Raw genomic sequence first — 17,535 nt, 5'->3', positions numbered from 1 at the left:
AGGGTGATTGACAGTAGTGTAGTAGTTAAGAGTGCCTGCAGAGGAGGGAGGTGTGTTCTGGAGAGGGCCCCTACCCCCCACGTATAGTGGAGCCTCCCCGTTGAGGGGCCGCACCGCCGCAAAGCTGTCCATTGTTGTAGGAAGACCCCCGTCAATGGATAGGTTCACCATCTGGTCAAAGGTCACTAGCTCCACAGTGTGGAACTGGCCATCGTTGATAGTCTCAGTACTGGCAACGGAAAACAGAGATTGGACATGAGATATAACAAAAATACAAATGCCACCTTTTCATCAGTAAACCTCACTGTTTCAAAGGCAACTCACCTGTAGATGGCATGTCCTGGCTGGCTGCCGGGGTCATAGCTGACCTTGACATGGCCTTGGTAGAGCTCCACTGCAATATGATCATTGTCTCCATTGTACAGCAGGATGCCATTATCCTCAGCTGTTGACACCTACACATAAACATGTTTGCAGAGGGTGTTTGAAGTATTCAGGTATCAGGAAGGCAGTGTGTACACAGACATCATATTCAATCACACTCTGTGGATACCTGCAAGGTGATGTTGGCCTGTGGCCAGTTCTTGAGGTCAGAGAGCAGTAGGTAGGAGTCTCTGTCAATGAAGTTGACGCTGACCAGCTTCTCGCAGCTTGGACCCCCGAACTCCGGAGGACACTGGCAGAGGGCCCGCCCGCCTCGCTCCACACATGGTGCGTTGTTCTGGCAGTCGGCCAGCTCACATAAGGACAGTAGAGATGGGAGAACCTCACACAACTGACCACTATAAAGAAACAGAGAAGCAGGTCCATGTTAGTGAAGCAGATTAAACTCAAATAAATCACTAAATAAAGCTTGTTTTAAATGTTTGCTTTTCTCACTTGTATCCTTCAGGACAGTCACAGGAGTATCCATTCAGCTCATCCACACACTTAGCTCCATTCTGACAACGATGCTCCTCACAGTCATTGTAGTCTACACTGCAGTCGTCACCAACATAACCAGGAGAGCACACACACCTGCAACACACAAATACAATAGTGGAATCAAAGGACAAAAAGCTTAATTTGAGACCATCTATTTTGCAATATAGGGAGTCATCATTTTTTACTGCATCTGATGTTGGTGGCAGCAAACACTTACTTGGGGCCAGTGGAGGTGATGAGGCAGGTAGACTGATGTTGGCAGGGGCTCCGTCCTGGGGCGCACACATCCTCCATTTCTTCGCACAGCTCCCCTACATCAAAACAAATAGAAAGAAAGAAAAGTGTGAACTGTTGCAAGACATAGAGAAAGAACCATCCTGCAAAAACAGCAAAGTAAGTCTTACAGCACTTTATTGTTACAGCATGATCAATTTAACATATTTCAAGCATTTTTTTTGCATTAAATTACTACAAGAAACATCTGAAAAGAGATGGCTTTGCTTATTTCAAGTATAAGACTAGTTTTAACTTGTCAAGACAAAACCAATTCAGAATGAATATGTTTCAAAGTAAATTAAGTCTTATCAATTTAAAAGACAACCTAGTTTCAAGAATGTTTATCTTGAGTTCATTAATTTCTTTGGCGATGTCAAGTCTTCGCAAAATGTGTTTTATGTGCGATTGTGTGCTGGTTTTTTATAGCTCAAAAATAAGAAGTCTACTGGCAGCTTTTTTTTGTCTCACACCAAATTTCTCTACTTCAAAAATATTTGTGCCTATTCGCACAGGGGGATTTGTTTTGCAGTGCAGTTGCTTCTCCAGTCAAACGGTGCTGCATGCACTAACCCGTGTAGTAGGGGGGACACAAACAAGTGTAGTTGTTGACTCCATCGAGGCAGGTTGCCCCGTTCTCACAGTCGTTGTCCTCACATTCATCAATGTTGGTTTGGCAAGTGGGGCCCTCAAAGCCCAGAGGACATGTGCAACTGCGAAAACGTACACACTCATTACATCCTCATTTCAACTTCTTTGTGTAAATATAGATTTCAAAGGCCGGCTTCCTCACCTGTATTGCCCCTCCTCATCCTCATTCACTTGGCAGGTTCCTCCGTTGGCACACGGGGTACTCAAACAGGCATCCAGAGCTGTCTCACAGTTCTTGCCCTGAGACAGGGAAAGGCAAATCATATTTATAATATTATAATAATTCATATCAATATTTTTTTGCTATAAATTATTATATTACTTCAAGACCCTGCAACACATAGAGGATATTCGCAAATCGGTGGAAGCATTGTGCAGCTCTGACCTTGAATCCTGGAGGACAGCTGCATCTGTAGACCTCCATCATATCGCTGTGACAAATGCCTTTGTTCAGACAGGGGCTGGACAGACAGGGGTTACACTTGGCCAGCACGGTAGTGTCCACATCACCTGAGAAATACCAGGCCGTTAAGAAGGAATTGCATGTAGATACTAGTGGTGTTTATATTATGTAGCCGTGGCCATCACAATAACTCACCAGTACATTCAAACTTCTTAGCAGGTGTGGTGAGCAGCAATTTGCCCTCCATGCCCTGCGGGCCAGCACAACGGGCAATGCCGGGCTCTTTGTAGCTCGTCTTCACCCAGTCAGATAACCAGCGCAGGCGACAGTCACAGTGCAAGGGGTTGGCACCAATTGCCCTAATAGGTAGATAAATGGTTTCATGATTTAGGGCGGCTTTGTTATACTTTTCAGCCTCCTTTAGTTCAGGAACAAACTCTGCCATCCCATGTAATACACTCGGTCACCAGCAGGTGTCTCTACAGCATTGCGTAAATCAAACCAGCTCAACTTTGTGTACTATAGATAAATAAAACACGTTTTGCTCAAAGAATAAAGATGATTTAAAGTTGAATGCTCAATGCCACTTTGTGCATACATCATACTGGAGAAGGGCTTCTCAATTATAGACAAAGTGCAAACAGAAGGCACTCTTAACCACTTCTGTCATGGTGGTCGTGAACATGCTACTCTGTCCTCCTGCTGTATGCAACAAACACTCCTGAATCGATGCTGTTCCATTACGGTGGAACACAGGCTCATCTTTCAGGCCCGGCCAATAGCTGACACCTGACATCTGCTAACATGAAAGCCACTTGACTGTGACTGTGGATCAATGGATCAAATGGCTGCCCTCCATCCTTCCTTCACCCATGTTTTTCCTGCAGCCTTGACTGCTGTACAGCCATGCACAACATGTCTTTGTTAGTCCTCTCTATCCCCACTTCGACATCTCCAACTCTGACACTGATAGGTCTATTGATCAGTGACTGTCAATGGATGATGTGAATATCTCAGGCTGGATGGCAGAGGGGACACTGCAAAGATACGAGACAACGCTACTAGAAGACTGTAGTTCTATTGTCCATGAGTACATGCACTACCACACTAGGCGTTACACGCCTCACACAAAATTAAAGACATAAATAAAAAAACCAAAAACAAACACAAATGTCCACGGACCATGGATAATCTGTGTGCATTTTAGTAAATGTGTGTGTGTGTGTGTGTTTGTGATGTGACAGGGAAGATGAGACAGTACAGGGGTCTGTGTGTTACTTCAACACAGGACTAGCGGTTTGATTAAGGGAGGGCTTGGCTCATGTCGAAGCCCACAAAGAGGACTACAGACAGGCCACTGTGAGCCACGCTCTCTCTGGCTGTCTGACCAGACCCCCTCTGTGTTTTAACGTGTGCGTGTGGTGTGCACGCGTGTGTGTGTGAGTGAGAGCCTACATGTGTATGTGAGTGGTAAGTGCAGAGAGTATCACATAGGCTGCCATTGGGGCATACAGTTGTGTGCGTGTGTATGTGTGCGTGTGTGTGTGTGTGTGTGCGCGCGGGCTTGTGTATGTGTGAGTGAGAGCCTACACGTGTATGTGAGTAGTAAGTGCAGACAGTATCACATTGGTGCCATTGGGCAAACAGTTGTGTGTGTGTGTGTGTGTGTGTAGTTGTGTGTGCGTGTGTCTATGTGTGTCTCTGTGTGTGTTTGTTACTACTTACAAGTGGGACAGTGAGGCCACATCGTTGAAGATGCCATCAGGAAGCTCTGAGATTTCGTTGCCATGGAGAGACCTGAGGGGTGATCGAGGAAGGAGAATTATGACCATAAACATCCATCATAGGAAAAAAAAATACAATTTTGTATAACTTTTCTGTCAATGAAATAATTAGACAAGTCATTGATTAGTTAATTGACAGAAAATGTAAAATGTACTACTTTGATTATTTCAAAAACAAATGTATCATTACAGCGTCTGAAGTGTTTTTCTAAGACTTCTGTGATTGAATATAAAAATAATCCTTTATTAGTCCCTCAGTGGGGAAATTACAGGATTACGGCAGCATTGCTCACAGTAAGAAGTAAAAAATAAATAAAATTAAAAAATTAAAAAATGACACTGCACTGTTGGTCAGCCAAAACAAGCTATTGGAAAATGTCATCTTGGGGAAATGTAATATTGGAGACTGACTGGCATTTTACAGTTTTCTGACAGCAAATTATTGCACAAAAAAAGATTTTCGGACAACTAAAATACAAATAACAGTAAATGTGTTGAGGGATATTTCAGTGTCGTGTTGGGTGGTAGTGTTGGGTTTGTATTCCTGGTTCAGCCATAAGCAGCTGGCAGAGATGTGAGGCTCTATAAGTATGTAAACGACTGGTGTCAGGTTTCCATGTGTGTCTGGCTGGCAGGGCCAACGGGTACAGAAGGAGGGCGGGAACATAGTTGCACCACATGTAGGGCCGTGAAAAACATTAGTGTAATTGTGTGTGTGCAGATTTACAGGTATATTAATGTGGTTGCATTGTTAGCCACATGCATGTTTATGTGCCATGTATCATAATGTATGTACTGTCGTTTTCTTTGGTGTTCTCTAAATACTATCACGGGTGACAAGCCAACATGGCTTAATGGCTAAATGACTGATGGCTGCCGTAATCCGAAGGGTCATTACCACCTCCAGCCCTCAGCTGACCGCATGCTAATGTTACCACAGCTCCGACTGCAGCACCAATACATGACGCATCTGCTCTCTATGCCTGGGTGATTGCAACCAATGTATGGACAGACTTTAAAAACCCACTTCCTTTTTTGTTTGATCTGTAAATTACTACTAAGTTGTTGACGAGTCAGGGGAAAGGACACAGAGAGCGAAGCTGGTTAATGTACGAAAGGGAACATATACCATGTCACCATCTGAGACAACAAGTTAATTGACCTGTGTGCAGGGGGGATGCTTATTAGTGTAGAGTGAGTAGTTGGGTTGTGGTAGTCGGAGTTAGGATACTGAGGGCATGAAGCCAGCCGCATTGTGCCAACTAGGCAGCGATCTCATGGGAGAAAGGAGCCAGGGAGTCTCCAGGAAGAAACCTGATCCGCTCTCCTGCAAACATTCTCTCTGTCTAACCTTTTGTCATTTTATTTTCTGCAGCTGTAAATCATTACAACACTCCATCTGACCTTTGTCAACCTATCTCTAGTTTGGCACAATCCTCAGAATGGAATTGCATTTAATGCTTCCGGACAGGTACAATTATGGATTATAATGATGTTCAAAATGCTCACACAGGCTTGTTTACCCGTTATTAAGGTTTTGTGATTCTGTGAGTCTTCTAGGCTACATGTTTTGAGGATCATGTTTTACTGGCATTTACTCACAGCACCGCATCCAACCGCAGTTTTAGAAGATGTCAGGTCTTATTTCATTCTTTGCAGGCATTAACTCATTTTTCAGCTCTTTTCATTTATTACACTCTTTCATATCACTTTCTTTTGTCACAGCTTCCCACCCAAGACCTAGTGAACCACACCCTAGAGCGGCTCACCCACCTCACACCTAATACCCAGCAGGCCAATTAGCAGCTTAATAATCTGCAGCTCTAACCACAAATATTACATACACACACACGCACGCACACACACATGCACGCACACACATACACACACATGCACACGCACGCACGCACGCACGCACGCACGCACGCACACACGCACGCACACACGCACGCATCAAACCACACCACATCCAAGCCAGGCTGAGACCCCTGGTCTGTTTGAAGCTATGAGCGTTAATGATTCTTCTCCTCTTTACTGCTCCGTGAAGCCAAAGGTGCAGCTTTATAAAGGCTTTGGCACCTCGGTGTGTTTGAGCATGCACGAGTGCGCCCCGTTTGTAGCCAGCTGCGGCATCTCACTGTGGTTTTCTATGAAGCTTCCAACTTTAAACTTTGAACCCGGTTGAAACTATTAAAGAGAGCTCATTGTTGCTTTAATGTTGTTGCAACCACACAGCTTTGCTGTTAAAAAAAAGAAAAAAAGCCGCGGCACCAAAAAAAATAAAGCCACGCCACCAATTGACATTTAATGGGAGGCTTATGATTGATCACACCAGCAATAAAGGCATCAAAGTGTTCTGCTTCATTTGGACACCCATTTGACTGAGACAATAAGGTAGTCCAGACAGTCTGTGCATATATACTGTATATATGTATGTGTGCGTGTGTGTGTGTGTGAGCTTGTATATAGTTCTGAGCCTATGTGGTGTGTGTGTGTGTGTGTGCATGCGTGTGTGCGTGCGTGTGCGTGTGCGTGTGCGTGTGTGCGTGTGCGTGTGCGTGTGTGCGTGTGCGTGCGTGTGTGTGTGTGAGGTGTGTGGTGTTTGGGGGAGGGTCTCACACTTGCAATATTTTAAAGTGAAGGTGGCGTGAGTGAGTAAGAGCAGAAGTAACTGACGCCGCCTTCATTAGAGATCAAAGCGACACGCCCGGCTTAGCAAGGCGGCATCAGCTAATGATGGCCGAGCTTCACTCTCATTCCACGCTAAAAGGGCTCTTACGCTTTGTGCCTCGTAATGATCGGGCTTTGGTCGAATCCTGGCGTAAAAAGAGGCTTTGTTGAAGCTTTGTTGTCAGTAGTAAAAAGTGTGCCTGCTATGAGCACACATGGCCGATAAGTCGACTCCCACACACATACCGAGGGGCACCAAGCCAGTAGATGACAAACATATAAGCTATGCATTCAGACACACACGCATAAACATACACACATACACACACACATAGATGCATATATAATCTCATAAGGAGTGCGGCTGGGCCTGGTCTCTGTTTCTCCTTCGGGGAACCAAACTGTACATTTGAGTTAAAGCGTGAGGCATCCAGCTGCTGTATCATTGGATGCAGGTCCAAAGATTGGTTTTGGTTTCATTATTTATCTGTCGAACATATTTAGATTCTACATCTCAGTTATTTAGCAGACCGATCCAACTACGGGGAGCCCATGGTCACTGAGAGTGCACAATCAAAGACTTCATAACTTCATGAAAGCCGGGAGGCAAAGTCAAAACCATTACGGTTAGCAGGGCAAACGTTCGCCGGTAATCAGTGTCAGAGTGATTTTGTACAGTGGGTTGTGGGGGCGCGTGTTTGGCCCTGACGGTGAGGCGGTGATGAGTTCAGGGCGTTTAGAGGTGAACAGGCAGGCTGGGGAGATGTCTGAAGATGAGGTGTGGGCAGGAGCAGGAAATGGAGCGACACTGCTGGCTGCCATTTAAACAGAGTAAATAGGTCGGAGGTTGTGAGTGTGCGTGCGTGTAAGAATTCATAAGCTGTCATAACTGTTTAGACTGTGTTTCAGTCCTCTGGAGTCAATAAAAGATTCTCAGCTTCTGCTGCGCTACTTCTGCAGTCAGTGCAAGCTGCAAAATATCCTTTAATGACTCACTGTTTCATCTTGTTTTAGAACGCTTCTTTCAAAATAGCTTGTCTCAAGATGCTGTTTTGAGAATTGTCCTGATATTATGTGACAAAGCAAGAGCTCATACATTTGATTAGCATAAGATCTCGCTAATACCACTGGCAGGATGCATTTTTATTAAAAAGGAGATTTTAACCTACTCTTAACCCTAGACCGAAGATGAACACACACTTATGTCTGCATGCATTTGAAATATAAAAATGAACTCACAGCAGTCGGAGAGAGTGCAGTCCACTGAAGGCCATTTTGGGGATACAACGCAGGGAGTTGTAGCTCAGGATTCTGCAATGTTAAAATAATAACAGATACATCTATATCCAATTCATCTGTTTTCATCCTACTTGTCAGGATCGGAATGAAATACTGGCTCTTGGCTGAGGATGATTAGGACTTACAGAGTTGTGAGTTGGCTCATGTTAGCGAAGGACGAGTTGGTCAGAGAGTTGATCTTGTTGTTGCTCAGGTCTCTGAAAATACAGTTTAAAAGGCATAAGTTTACTGTATTGATCTGCACAGTGACACAAAGGAGGCAGACAGAAAAAGACTTACACCAGCTGCAGGTATTTGAAGGTAGACAGTTCCTTTGGCACAACACTGAACTGGTTTCCATCCAGATACCTGGACAAAGAGACACAAACTGTTCCATTGAGACCAAGATATGGGATGCTGAGATGGCTTTTACAGTGAAGGTGTTGAGTTATTTCATCAAACATACTTTCACTGAGCAGTTTAGAACAAAGAAAACAAATAAAAGAGGAAAAACGCAATAAAGAGTCCAGAAAATCCCACTCCATCCATCCAACCAACCAAAATATAATCTCAATCTTCATTCACTTACATATTTTCAAATATGTATCACATAAAATGTTACAAAAGTGTCAATTGTAAATTATCGAGGACTGCTTATGCAGTAAGGTTTTAGTGATAATGCATGCATCTGGGATATAGCGAACATAAGACTGGATAAATGAGACTTGGATTATACTTCACTAGAGTTGTGCTTGTAAACGGATGTTTAAATAGTTTTGCTGTTAAATGCGGCCCCTTAGTTCATCAAGAGTTTCACAGTAGAGGCATGCAAGGAAAACATTATCTTCATGGATACAAGGTAACAAGGTGAGTAATTGATATACAATTGTATCAAGCTGGTTAGGTGCCATGCCTGTGGAGGTTATTGCAGGACATCACACTTTTTACACAGAGCACTTTTTTTTCCCACGCTCTTGTGGCAAATTAATCTCATGTTACACCAACAGCAGATTGTTTTATCTTTCAATTACTTTTATCTCAGATGTTTTGACTCAACATTGTGTGTCATGCATGGAGGTCAGTCCTATTCCAGACACACACTGGTTATATATCACTTCTACTGGGACTGCTTAACTGGGAAAAGATGGCAAACGTATTACAGTCGGTGGCATTTTTGTGAAATCTCAGCATTTCCATGCACACCTATGCATGAAGTGACTGAGGTACAAATGCTTGTATGTGCGTTCATGCATGGGTGTGTTAACAGACTAATGTATTTACAAGCCACCACAGTTGACACCATGCCTGCAGGGATACAAGCAACCTGCTGACTGCCAGAACAAAGTGCTACTAGAAGGCTGGCACCTTGATAAATGGCTGCTTTAGGGTCCTGGTGCCTCTGAGCAGGGCTAAAGGGGCTTTCTCCTGCTATTGTTGGGGACTGTACTCAGAGCGGGAAGGGCTGTTAGTGGGGCCTTTGGGTTCAGAGGTAATGATAGGTAATGACGGTGCAGAGGACACTTGGGATAATGATGGAGTAGAAAACTCTCCAGATGACTAGATGAAAGCCCAGAACAGGGCACACCTGGTCACACCTGCTGGGACAATGACAGGCCTTAAGGCTTTCACAGCGTGCGTGTGTGTGTGTGTGAGTGTGTGTGTTAGTTTGAACCACTTGAAGCAGTATTGGAAAGTTCCAGACCTATTCCATTCCCTCCCCTTTCCATTGAAAACTGCTCATTAAAATGTCCTCTTGCTCCCCTATGCTCCTGTGGACAGGCTTTTGGCCTTCACACAAATATGCGTGCTCACACACACACACACACACACACACACACACACACACACACACACACACACACACACACACACACACACACACACAGATCCTTGGCTCTGAGTGTGAGAGTGACATCAGTGCTCTAGCCCTGAGGGCTGCAGGGAACTCAGAAGAAGAATGTCTGAGAGAATAACTGCTGGTTTATTGACTCCTTTCCTCTTCTCCAAATGATGAGATCTGTTTTCTTTGCCTCTACTGTTTTCTCCAACTCTTATCTCTTTTGTACCTCATAAGCTACCTCTCTACCATTTGAAATCACGTTTGGTCTCCTTTCCAGACATGCCTCCAACAAAGCCAGACAAAGGAATAATAATACGTGGAATTCAAAATTATAAGATACACATGCAATCGGCAAAATTAATGCCAATAAACTTACAGTTCAGTCACATTTCTGGGAATGCCTTTGGGGAGTGTGTGGAGGTGCTTGTTACTACAGCGCACCACAGTCTCGAGGCAAGTGCATTCACTGGGACACTGGGGTCTGGGCACACAGCTTGACAGTTCCTCTTGGCCTGGGGAAAAAAAACAGAGGAGTTAGATGGGAGTCAGCCACAAGAGAGGAAAACAAAGGAGTAATGACCAGGAGGGTAGGAAAGACAAGGAGGACAGCCAATAGAAGATCTTGTATCCCGAGCAAAAGAAAGAGTAGAAAGAATACTTGGACAAAGCCAACCTAAAGGCAAAGCAGAGGCAACGCAGCACAATCCTTCAAACTGAAGGTGAGGCATTGAGACAATGAAAAAACAGGAAGAGACAAATGTGAAAAGTAAAATAGGACAGAGTGAGAGAGAAGCCTGGGTAATGTAATATTGACCAGCAAGAGCAAAGAATGGAAGCTGCCAGAAGCCCGAAGACAAGTCTAACATTCATTCAGGAGCAAATGGACTGACTGGTCAATAAGGCAAACAGTTCAATAGCTCCACTCAGCTCGGCATCGACCAGCAGCTTAGGAGCAATCTATTCAGTAAACAAAAGAGTCGCACAATAGCGGCCATTATTTAAAATGATCTCAGACACGTTAAGCGGCTCTTTTTCATAATGTATTGTGGAGTGCAACGTTAAAATCTTCATCAGTCACACCCAGACGGGGCAGTTTCACACAGTGGGGGTCATCTACGATATCGAAAATGCTTGACTCCTTTAAGAGAGTCAGATTACTTCATTTAAAGTGGAGAAGCTGCAACAAAAGTTCAGGTCTCAATAAGTACATACAGAAAGAGACTTGAATCACGAGAGGCAGTTAGTTGTGTGTCTTGGCACCACCTACCCTCCTCACAACGGAAGTCAGGCAGAGCCACATCCTGCAGAGGAATCTCCTTTAGGAAGGCGGGACGCTGGCAGCGAGGGTTACCGGTCACAATCTTCTTACTCCTCAGCCAATCACCAAGCCAGCCCAGCCGGCAGTCACAGTTGAAGGAGTTGGCCAAGAGGTTACTGAGAGAAAGTGAGTGTAAGAAAGGTAGTGAGAGCGTTGAAACATAAACATGAATGATTTAAGGGAGGCCTGTGTGTATGCCAGGGTCTCACAGGGTGGAGAGTGTCTGCAGAGTGTCGAAGGCTCCGGGAGTGATTGTGGTCAGCTGGTTGTCGTACAAAGACAGCAGGCGAACATTGTGCAGCCCGGTGAAACTGTTGTTGTGGACGCAGCTGATCTTGTTGTTTCTCAGCATCCTGAGGAGGTAAGAAATGAAACACTTAGCCATAAGAATAAAAATTAAAAATGATCTTGAATTTCTGAAATTCAAGACTGACTGCCCGAGTGTGTGACTGTGTGTGTTTTTGCATCACTCACAGCATACGCAGGCCCTCAAGGCCACGGAACATCCCACTTCGGACCGAGTCGATGTGATTGGCCGTGAGGTGAAGCTCATTGACGGACGACGCACCTTCAAATGACCCATCCTCAATCTCTGCGATCTTGTTGTTGCTGAGGTTACTGTGGGGGGGAAACGCATGTAAGAGGAGGAAATCACTATTTAGAGAATGACTGCTGCAAGGGACAGTCAACAAATAAAATAAATCAGCAACTTACATTTTCTTCAGCTGGGACAGACTCTTAAAAACTCCAGTTGCCTCCAAAGCAGTGATGTCATTGTTGTTAAGGCGGCTAGAGAGAAAGTTTTAAAAGACTTGTATTGAAAACTAATTCAAGGATTTGTCTCATGACTTATTTTCTCTGCTCACTCTGACTCTTCCTATATTTTACATTACATTATATTTAGCAGTGTACAATAGTGTTTGTTCCCATTTCCTTACAGTTCACTGGTGGATGTCGGGATGTGCTCAGGGATCTTGGTGAGCTTCAGGTTGGAGCAGTCCACAACATTTGACTCACAGCGGCACTTAGGAGGACACACTGGATCACTGTTACAGGCATTATTCAGACGGGTGTCCTCTGTGCCTGAAAAGGAGCAAACGCAAACAGACACAATGACGTCAACCTCTGTCCTATGCCAACATGCGCGCCTCACCTTTCCATGACGCTCTTGATCACGCAACCGCTCCATCCATATATCAGTAGTTTGTCCCGTTGTGACCTAAAAGGTAACCGTACCCAACTAATCTTAAACCTCAAGAACATCCTGCAGCTTTCCTACCATTTGGAGGAGAGAGGTGAGGGTGAGGGTGAGCTGTTTTAGAGAGGCGATAGAGTGGGAGCAGTGGGGTGAAAAGAACAGTAGAAAGGGAGATTGAGATAGGGATGCCAAAGAAGATTTGGACGGCCAGCTTCAGTGAAGCAGAGCTGCTGAGAGAGAGCACAGGAAGCGTGCGTAGACAGGTAGAGTCAAAGGAGAGGAGAGGGAGGAAACAGAAAAAATGAGGGACTTAAATGCATGTAGGGAGGAAAAAGCGAAAGGGAGACAGATGAGAGAGAATGAAAGGTGAGTGGCAGAGGTGCAGGGAGACGTCTGTCCTGATAGAGGAAGTGCAGGGATATGTCCTGCACTCCCCACGCTGCCTCACTCTTGCTCTTCCTCTGTCTATGAATAGACGTTACGTGCCAAAAAGCGTGCTGCCAGTTACATCACGGCTGCTCAATAATGGAGCAGCACTGGGAGCCACTTAGGAGACAGTATGTACGTGTCTTGTGTGTCTGTGTATATATGTGCGTGTCAGTAATGCGTGTGCATATGTTCCTGTTGAGAGAGAACAGCCCAGAGTTTCCTGTTAGGATATCCTCTTGTGTCCAGTTCCTTTTTTGCTTGCTCACACCGCGTGATGTTTGGAGATGACGTCAGTGGGACGCCGTGGGGCATCCAAACCACAATCATAAGCAGGAAAACCTCAAACAACTAGGACAAATTCCTACAGTTGAGTGTCAAAAATCTGTCTAAATAAACATTGACATGTGAAACCATAACCTAAACCCAAAACCTCATTGTTGACTTTATTAGAATACGGTTGGATGGCAAAAGAATGAACTGCTTTCACAGAAGCAACTTCCCCAGGCCGTTCGTGCAAAGACTTCATCCCAATGCGTATCACTTCTGAGATTGGCTCATTGGAGATATATAGACACAGACATGCAGGCCATTAAGGAACTTTTCCTCGCCAGGCCAGACAACAGGAAAAGGCATTTCCTGCTACAGAGGAAGCAATGAAAGTACAGCACAGTGCTTTGATCTTGAGGATGTGGAGGAGCTGGGGGAGATTCGTGAGCCTGAGTCATCGTCACAAGTGCGTGGTGGCGACACTTTTACTGTCAGCATATTTAAACGAAACTGAAGAAAACAGAGGAGAGGGATGAGGTTTTTCCCTCTCTAAGGCGCAACATGACTCATCGCTGGAGTTGTAGAAGTTCTCATAATCCCCTGCAGCTTGGTTCCTCATTATCAATGCGTTATGAAATTCCTGTGCTGTCTGCAATTGTGTTAGTTGAGTGCATGTATTGTGTATTGGAGGCTTTTATTCAAGGAGGGGGAAATTCTCATTAATAACATTTGGCTTTGATCTTCTTTCTGCTTACATAGTACTCCCATTTGTTTCCAAAGCCAGCGTAGAGCTTTATCTCAGCTCAGCACACAAAGACACATTAATTGAGACTGAGACACACGCACACACACACACAGACACACACACACACACACACACACACACACACACACACACACACACACACACACACACACACACAGACACACACACACTTCATTGCTCCTCCTAGTTATTTTCTTGGAAGTGCTCTTGTTAAGAGGTCCGGAAACATCCGCTGATAGGAATCTGGGCCCTCTGGTGGGCTTTATTTTCTTTAGCTTTTACTGATAGAAAAGACACACTTTCCTTCCTCTCTGTCCTTCATTCCCTCCCTCCTTTTATGCCCCTCTTGGTGAGTGTCTGTCTGTGCTCATGCCAAAGCAAAGAGCCACTTCCTTTTGACTATCTGCTGAGACTGTTAGGAAAACAGAGCTGAGGAAAAACAGACGCTCTCACACACATATCTCATTAAGATGCACACAGGGGCCATCAGTCATAGGCCCAATTAGCTGTTCTTATATGTGTAAATACCTTAATAGCCACTATCACCAGGACATAAATTTCAAATCATTTTACACTGATGCCGAGAGGGTTTTTTCTGTACAGATCATTTCCTCTGTTCATTTTACGATCATCCATATTAAGGGATTACTTTTATTTATTTATTTAACTGAGGTCTTTTCATAGTTTTAGCCATTATAAGAACTTATGGATACAAACACATAAGTGAGTGGACCAGAGATGTTGGTAATAATCCCCCATTATGGTTAAAATTGTGTGTTTGTTACTATGGAAAGTATAATCGGTCAACGTTGAAGTAGGAAGTCGTTCTGTAAACTGTGATAGAAGAAAACAAGAGGCCAATTCTCTGCCTCCATCTTTAGTTTTCTCTTCCACATAAGTTTGTGGTGATCTGAATGTGCGTGTTTCTTTCCCTGTCTGATTTATTTTGAGCAACGTCGCCATGTTCCCAGCTCTCAGCAATTCACTTGGCAAATGAAATGTATATTATTACTAAAGGAAATTATGGCAAAACTACCAAAAATGTGACCCAGGGTGGAATAAACTGAAATGATCCTCTAACGCGGGGGTAAGTGTTATTCAATTGAATAGTATGTAATGGAAAGAATGACGCCACTACATGGTGAGAGGATAATTAAAGAAAGGAGGAAGACAATGATAGGTGGGAACATTTACAAGCACTCACCTGGGATGAAGTACTGCTCTTTGGCTGTGATGGGAAAAAGAAAGAGGGACGGATGTCAGTGAGACAAGTCTGACCTGCATAGCTGTGGTGTTGCTATGCTTCAGAACAGTCATATATAAAAGCTTATATATGACGACACATGGCACAAAGTATATGACATTTAAGCAGAGAAGCCCAGGACTGTCTCTGTGTATGGTATTGTGAAGGAACTGTGAACGGTGTTAAAAGGTGATACATATTTGGCTGTTGCTAAGGTAGAGTGACATGAAGAAAAGAGGGAGACAGTGAGAAAGGGAAAAAAAAAAAGAAAAGAAAAAAAATCCCCCAAAAAAGAGTAGAAAAGAACACATGGATTCCCTTCTTCAGCAGATCTAGCCAAACAAATGAGGCTATAAAGAAGTGTGAAACCTCAGCCGTGCAGAGTGCCAGACAGCGTAGCACAGTGCATAAACACGATGGTGGGCAGAGGGTGGAGGGAATGGGGATGGTGAGGCCGGGCTAGTGCAGAGGAGAGAGGGGATGAGGGTGTGTGAAGGAAACCTGAGCCTGGCATGCAGAGAGTGGTGAGCGGGCAGGGGGAGATGGAGGCTGAGATTGGCAGAGGGCAAAGGCATGGTGGGCACGTATGGAAATGCGAGCCCTTATACCAGGTGATCTCAGCTCACTGCGGTTTGAATATGAAACCTGACTCACGATGTGGTAATGTTGAGGGGACAGGGAGAAAAAGAGAACGATCCCTCTCTCCTTGGCCCCAAGTTCATCTGGGTAGATATTGATTGAGGAGCACCAGCACAGCAAATGATAGGCTGAATAAAACCTTTTTCCAGGAATGATCACTCATTAAAGTTTTATGAGGTAGTAGTAACAATGCAGAGATAATAGCCTCCCCCACTGGAGAGAGAGAGAAAAGGTAAGAGTAGAATGGCGATAGACAAGTGCAATACAAACAACAAAGCCTGTTTGAGCGATAGAGAGCCCGAGAGAGAGATAAGAGGGAGACATTTGGAGCCACCGGCCTACCGGAGCAGCGGAACTTCTTGCTCTTGATCTGTCCAATACGTTTGTTTGCGAGTCGGCGAGGGCTGGCACAGCGGGCGCCGCTGGTCTCGATGGGGTTGGAGCGCAGGTAGTCTGCCAGCCACTTCAGATTACAGTCACAAATAAACGGGTTCTGGGCCAGGTGACTAGAGACAGAGAGGGAGAGTTGGAAAGATGGGGAAACGAGGTAAGGAGAAGAAAGGTAAGAAAGAGGGGAAAAAGAAACATGAAAACTGATTGGATAAAGGCCAACAAGAAACATTGCAAGTAGTATGTTTATATTTAAACATCTGAGCCATAGTAAGAGAATATAATAAAATGACATTATTTAAAAAGGAATGGCTTGACATTTTGAATAATACCATTTTTTACTTTTTAAGTCAAGAGTTAGGGGAGAACGTTGATACTAGTCTCACGCCTGTTTGGTAAATATGAAGCTACGGCCAACAGCTGGTTAGCTTAGCTTAGACAGGAAACAAGCTTTAGCTTAGACAGGAAACAAGCTTTAATGTTGTCCAAAACTTTACTCACAAACAAACACATTTAGTTAATTAAGTTATATATAATAATATGCATCCTTTTGATTATTTTCTGCATACATTTGATATATTGTGACACACAACTAACTGTAGCATCCAATCAACATCTCTCAAACATTACACCAGTTTAAAGAGTGTGTCAGTGCCCTATATGCGTGTGTGTGTGTGTGTGTGTGTGTGTGTGTGTGTGCGTGTGTGTGTGAGAGTGTGAGTGTGTGAGAGTGTGTGAGTGTGAGTGTGTGTGTGTGGTGAGCCAAGAGACAGCGTTATCCATCTTCTTCAACAGGTGTCTTGGATGATAATGCCATGCAATGTGTATCAGACATGAAAGGCATCACGGTGTGAGGTCTATATTAATAACAGCGTGTGATTTGCCTTGTTTATCAGAACACAAAAAAAACACTTTTTTTAGACTGAATTGATGCTGTCTGGTCCACGTTGGAGGAAAGAGTGGGTGTGCTGCTTTTGATCTAGATTGGGCCGCAGAAGCTGTGTGTGTTTGCGAAGATGATGGATACTCTCCTCCCTACCTCTTGATTCCGCTCCTGTGTTATTATGCAGACCTGCGAGTAAACAACTCCTGTGTTGGCTTATGTTATATGGTATGTGTCACAGCAGCATGTTCATGTGTGTGTGCCTGACTCACAGGGTCTGTATAGCCCGTAGTGAAGTAAAGGTGCCCTTGGCGAGGGTTTGGATCTTGTTGTCATAGAGCGATAGCAGTGAGAGATTCTGCAGGTCCTGGAAGGCGTTTGCACGAACACAGTGTATCTTATTGGCATTCAGCAACCTGGGAGAAGAGAACGGAAAAGGAAACAAAGAGGGAGGGAGGAAGAAGGAGGCCAGCAGCTTGTCAGAGTTTCTTTATGTATTCATTCATTATGTATTCATCTAGAAATCTATGCACAGGTACAGCGTTTATTTGAAGGTTATGACTCCTTACTGAGTGGGAG

General features: G+C 44.4%; 1 protein-coding gene across 2 annotated transcripts in view; it reads right to left on the bottom strand.

The window, feature by feature from the left end:
* The window catches only part of slit1a (slit homolog 1a (Drosophila)), an 85,884-nt gene that overhangs the window by 5,563 nt on the left and 62,786 nt on the right, over positions 1–17,535 (bottom strand). The window contains exons 13-34 of one of the 2 annotated variants that reach the window (XM_034551791.1): positions 17,229–17,372; positions 16,026–16,189; positions 15,006–15,029; positions 12,080–12,224; positions 11,856–11,930; positions 11,616–11,759; positions 11,351–11,494; positions 11,091–11,257; positions 10,200–10,335; positions 8,284–8,352; positions 8,130–8,201; positions 7,945–8,016; positions 3,977–4,048; positions 2,447–2,610; positions 2,234–2,358; positions 1,991–2,088; positions 1,771–1,910; positions 1,142–1,235; positions 880–1,017; positions 554–782; positions 325–455; positions 36–229 (exon numbers count right to left, since the gene is read on the bottom strand). In XM_034551791.1, the coding sequence (XP_034407682.1) occupies positions 36–229; positions 325–455; positions 554–782; positions 880–1,017; positions 1,142–1,235; positions 1,771–1,910; positions 1,991–2,088; positions 2,234–2,358; positions 2,447–2,610; positions 3,977–4,048; positions 7,945–8,016; positions 8,130–8,201; positions 8,284–8,352; positions 10,200–10,335; positions 11,091–11,257; positions 11,351–11,494; positions 11,616–11,759; positions 11,856–11,930; positions 12,080–12,224; positions 15,006–15,029; positions 16,026–16,189; positions 17,229–17,372 (2,741 nt within the window). The remainder of the gene's footprint in view (positions 1–35; positions 230–324; positions 456–553; positions 783–879; positions 1,018–1,141; positions 1,236–1,770; positions 1,911–1,990; positions 2,089–2,233; positions 2,359–2,446; positions 2,611–3,976; positions 4,049–7,944; positions 8,017–8,129; positions 8,202–8,283; positions 8,353–10,199; positions 10,336–11,090; positions 11,258–11,350; positions 11,495–11,615; positions 11,760–11,855; positions 11,931–12,079; positions 12,225–15,005; positions 15,030–16,025; positions 16,190–17,228; positions 17,373–17,535) is intronic. The other variant, XM_034551792.1, reaches the window with a different exon arrangement.

The sequence above is a fragment of the Cyclopterus lumpus genome, chromosome 15 (assembly GCF_009769545.1).
Source record: "Cyclopterus lumpus isolate fCycLum1 chromosome 15, fCycLum1.pri, whole genome shotgun sequence".
In the NCBI taxonomy this organism is placed as follows: domain Eukaryota; kingdom Metazoa; phylum Chordata; class Actinopteri; order Perciformes; family Cyclopteridae; genus Cyclopterus; species Cyclopterus lumpus.
This window is presented reverse-complemented; position numbering and strand designations above follow the sequence as displayed.